The sequence below is a fragment of the Berghia stephanieae genome, chromosome 2, assembly GCF_034508935.2.
Source record: "Berghia stephanieae isolate SIO BIC M18660-M18661 chromosome 2, UCSD_Bste_1.3, whole genome shotgun sequence".
NCBI lineage: Eukaryota > Metazoa > Mollusca > Gastropoda > Nudibranchia > Aeolidiidae > Berghia > Berghia stephanieae.
Genome location: NC_088361.1, coordinates 125,815,119 through 125,817,618, shown reverse-complemented (window position 1 = coordinate 125,817,618; position 2,500 = coordinate 125,815,119). Strand labels below are relative to the sequence as shown.

The window sequence follows — 2,500 nt, the reverse complement described above, 5'->3', positions numbered from 1 at the left end:
GCTCCGGTATTTGGGGTGAATTTTTAATTCAGAAAAATGAGTGGAGCAGGCACCTATGTTGATAACAACAAGAGATGAAGTGAGTAGGAAAGTGCCAGAAGACAAATTGTTACAATAATATATCACACATCCACTGTGTTTTAAAAATGCACTACCAACTGCCAATAAATTTTATTCTTACCCAATGGACGAAATCTGGATCCCCCGAATTCAAACTCACGTGCTCGCCATAGCATGGGTGTTTCGAAAGCGTGGTACCAGTGACGACATACCTAAATAGAGCAAAGTAATGTAAAATGTAATGCATCAAAACAGTATATGTCGGATTTTAGGTGCTGAAATATAATATAAAGGTAGAAGTAAAACTTGAATAAATTTCATCTGTTTTATTGATCAAAATGAATATGATTACTTGAAAAACAAAAACAAAAACAAAAACAAAAGCAAAGAAAGTAAAAGCGATAAAAACCCAAGGGGAAACCCCCCCCCACACACAAGACCCCCCTCCCCCGCAAGAACCCCCCCCCAAACAAAACAAAACAAAACAAAACAAAACAAAATCAAAAACCCAACAAGCAACAACAAAAGAATAAAAAAAAACATTACAAAAAAGAAAAAAACAACAAAAATTTCAAAAAAAAGAGAAGAAAAAAAGATGAAGAAAAGAAAAAGACCAAAAAAATAAATAAATAATAAAATTAATAATAATAACAAAAATAAAGCACATTTAAAAAAGAGCCTGGGATGTCAGACTGTTGGTTGTACCCATTCTAAATTCACTTTTAGTCACTTCGTTGATATGGAACTGTGTCTTGTCTTGTCACAAAACGCGAGCAATTTCAAGCGTAATCAATGGGCGGATGGGTGAAACATATATTACGCACATTGCCCCATTCGACAGACATTTCAAGATATATTTTGTTTGTGTTTTCTGATCATAATTGGCAAACAATTATAAAACACGGTAATACAGGACACACGAGTTTTAATTTATGATTTTCAAGAGCTAGTCGATTGAAAAGTCTTACACATTAAAACGAGTGTGTACAATCCAATAAATGTGATTCTGTATTACTGTAACACATAAAAACCCCATTCAAAAACAAGGTACCTACTCGAAAGAATTAAATGGAATAAAGGCGAAATAATTGATTTTAATTCAAATTATCAATACGCTTCAACAGTCGTAAAGTCACTTCTCTCATAATGACGCATGAACTTAGTAGCTGGCTCTCAACTATCGGAACAATGGCGGACGCCCTTATGAAATATTATTTGATCGACGAGCATAAAAGCGTATCCAGAGGAAAAAAACCCCTTAAAAATCTGATTATGTTTTGACTTTTCCACATTCTGATCACAAGACATATGAAAAGTTCTAGCCAGCATGAAGAATAAAAAGTACCGATTTTCTTTGTTTAGAACCACGATGGCCGCCGTTGCTGGGCGACGTGACATCAGACTATTGAATCCGATTAACTAGCTTCTTTCTCCACCTCTCGCTCTCTCAGTAGTTGTATATTTAAAGTTATCATATTTCGCGCAGATCATTAATTACGATTGATGACTCTCGATCATTTATGGATTTTTAATGCATCACAAAGGAAATGATAGACAAAAAAAAGATAGGAGTGTAATAATAAGGATTTATTAAATGCCTATATGGACATATGCTGGAATAATATATTGTCCTGTCAAAGGCATGCTAAATATACTATTAACATAAATTGCAATTCCAATTTCCTTCGCTTTAAAAGGCATGCGGAACATTTTCGTTAGAAATACTGTCAAAACATGCTTTTATAAATATTATAATATTATTATATCTGTTCCTCACCTTTGTACCCAACCCGCTTTCTGTTCAATTCATCGATATCTTTATGAAAATATTCATGATTTTATGAAAGAACGTGAACAAGAGTAATAATACACACCCTCCTTCATGCTTGCTCACGATCCTGTCCTGTTTTCATTTCATAGGAAAACATTACATTAAAAATAAAACAAAAAAGCCCCCCCCCCCTCCCAAAGAGCTTTCCTGTAGCGGTGTGCCACAAATTCCATGTTGTATTTGGTCAAAAATCTACTGGTTAATTGACCGATCTACCCCAGTAAATTTTTTTATAAATAATCATTTGAGTCAACGTTGAGAGATTTACCCTTTATTAAAAAAAGGTTTGCAAGTTACATGTATAATCAATCTGTAAAAGTAGTTTTATAATTCTTAAGATTTGCCAGTAATTCTGTGCTTGTTGGCAAAAGTTAACACGGACCATACAGAACAATATTGATCCCCGACCCTATTTTCAAACAAAATAGAACAGATACATAGTTTTGTTTGTTGCTAAGATTCATCTGGCAGGCAAATGTTGTGAGTATGTTAGTTACATAACATCAGTAGCAGTTGTCTAAAACATGCTGTCGGCTTGGCTAAGAAACTCACAACATTGCCATCCGGAAAAATAACGGACTAACACACAACACTATGTGTAACCTTGAT

General features: G+C 34.2%; 1 protein-coding gene across 1 annotated transcript in view; it reads right to left on the bottom strand.

Moving 5' to 3' along the window:
- Positions 1 to 2,500, bottom strand: part of LOC144963855 (F-box only protein 39-like) — a 21,116-nt gene that overhangs the window by 12,519 nt on the left and 6,097 nt on the right. Inside the window, exon 2 of the mRNA XM_078897805.1 lies at positions 182 to 272. Coding sequence (XP_078753931.1) covers positions 182 to 272 — 91 coding nt within the window. The remainder of the gene's footprint in view (positions 1 to 181; positions 273 to 2,500) is intronic.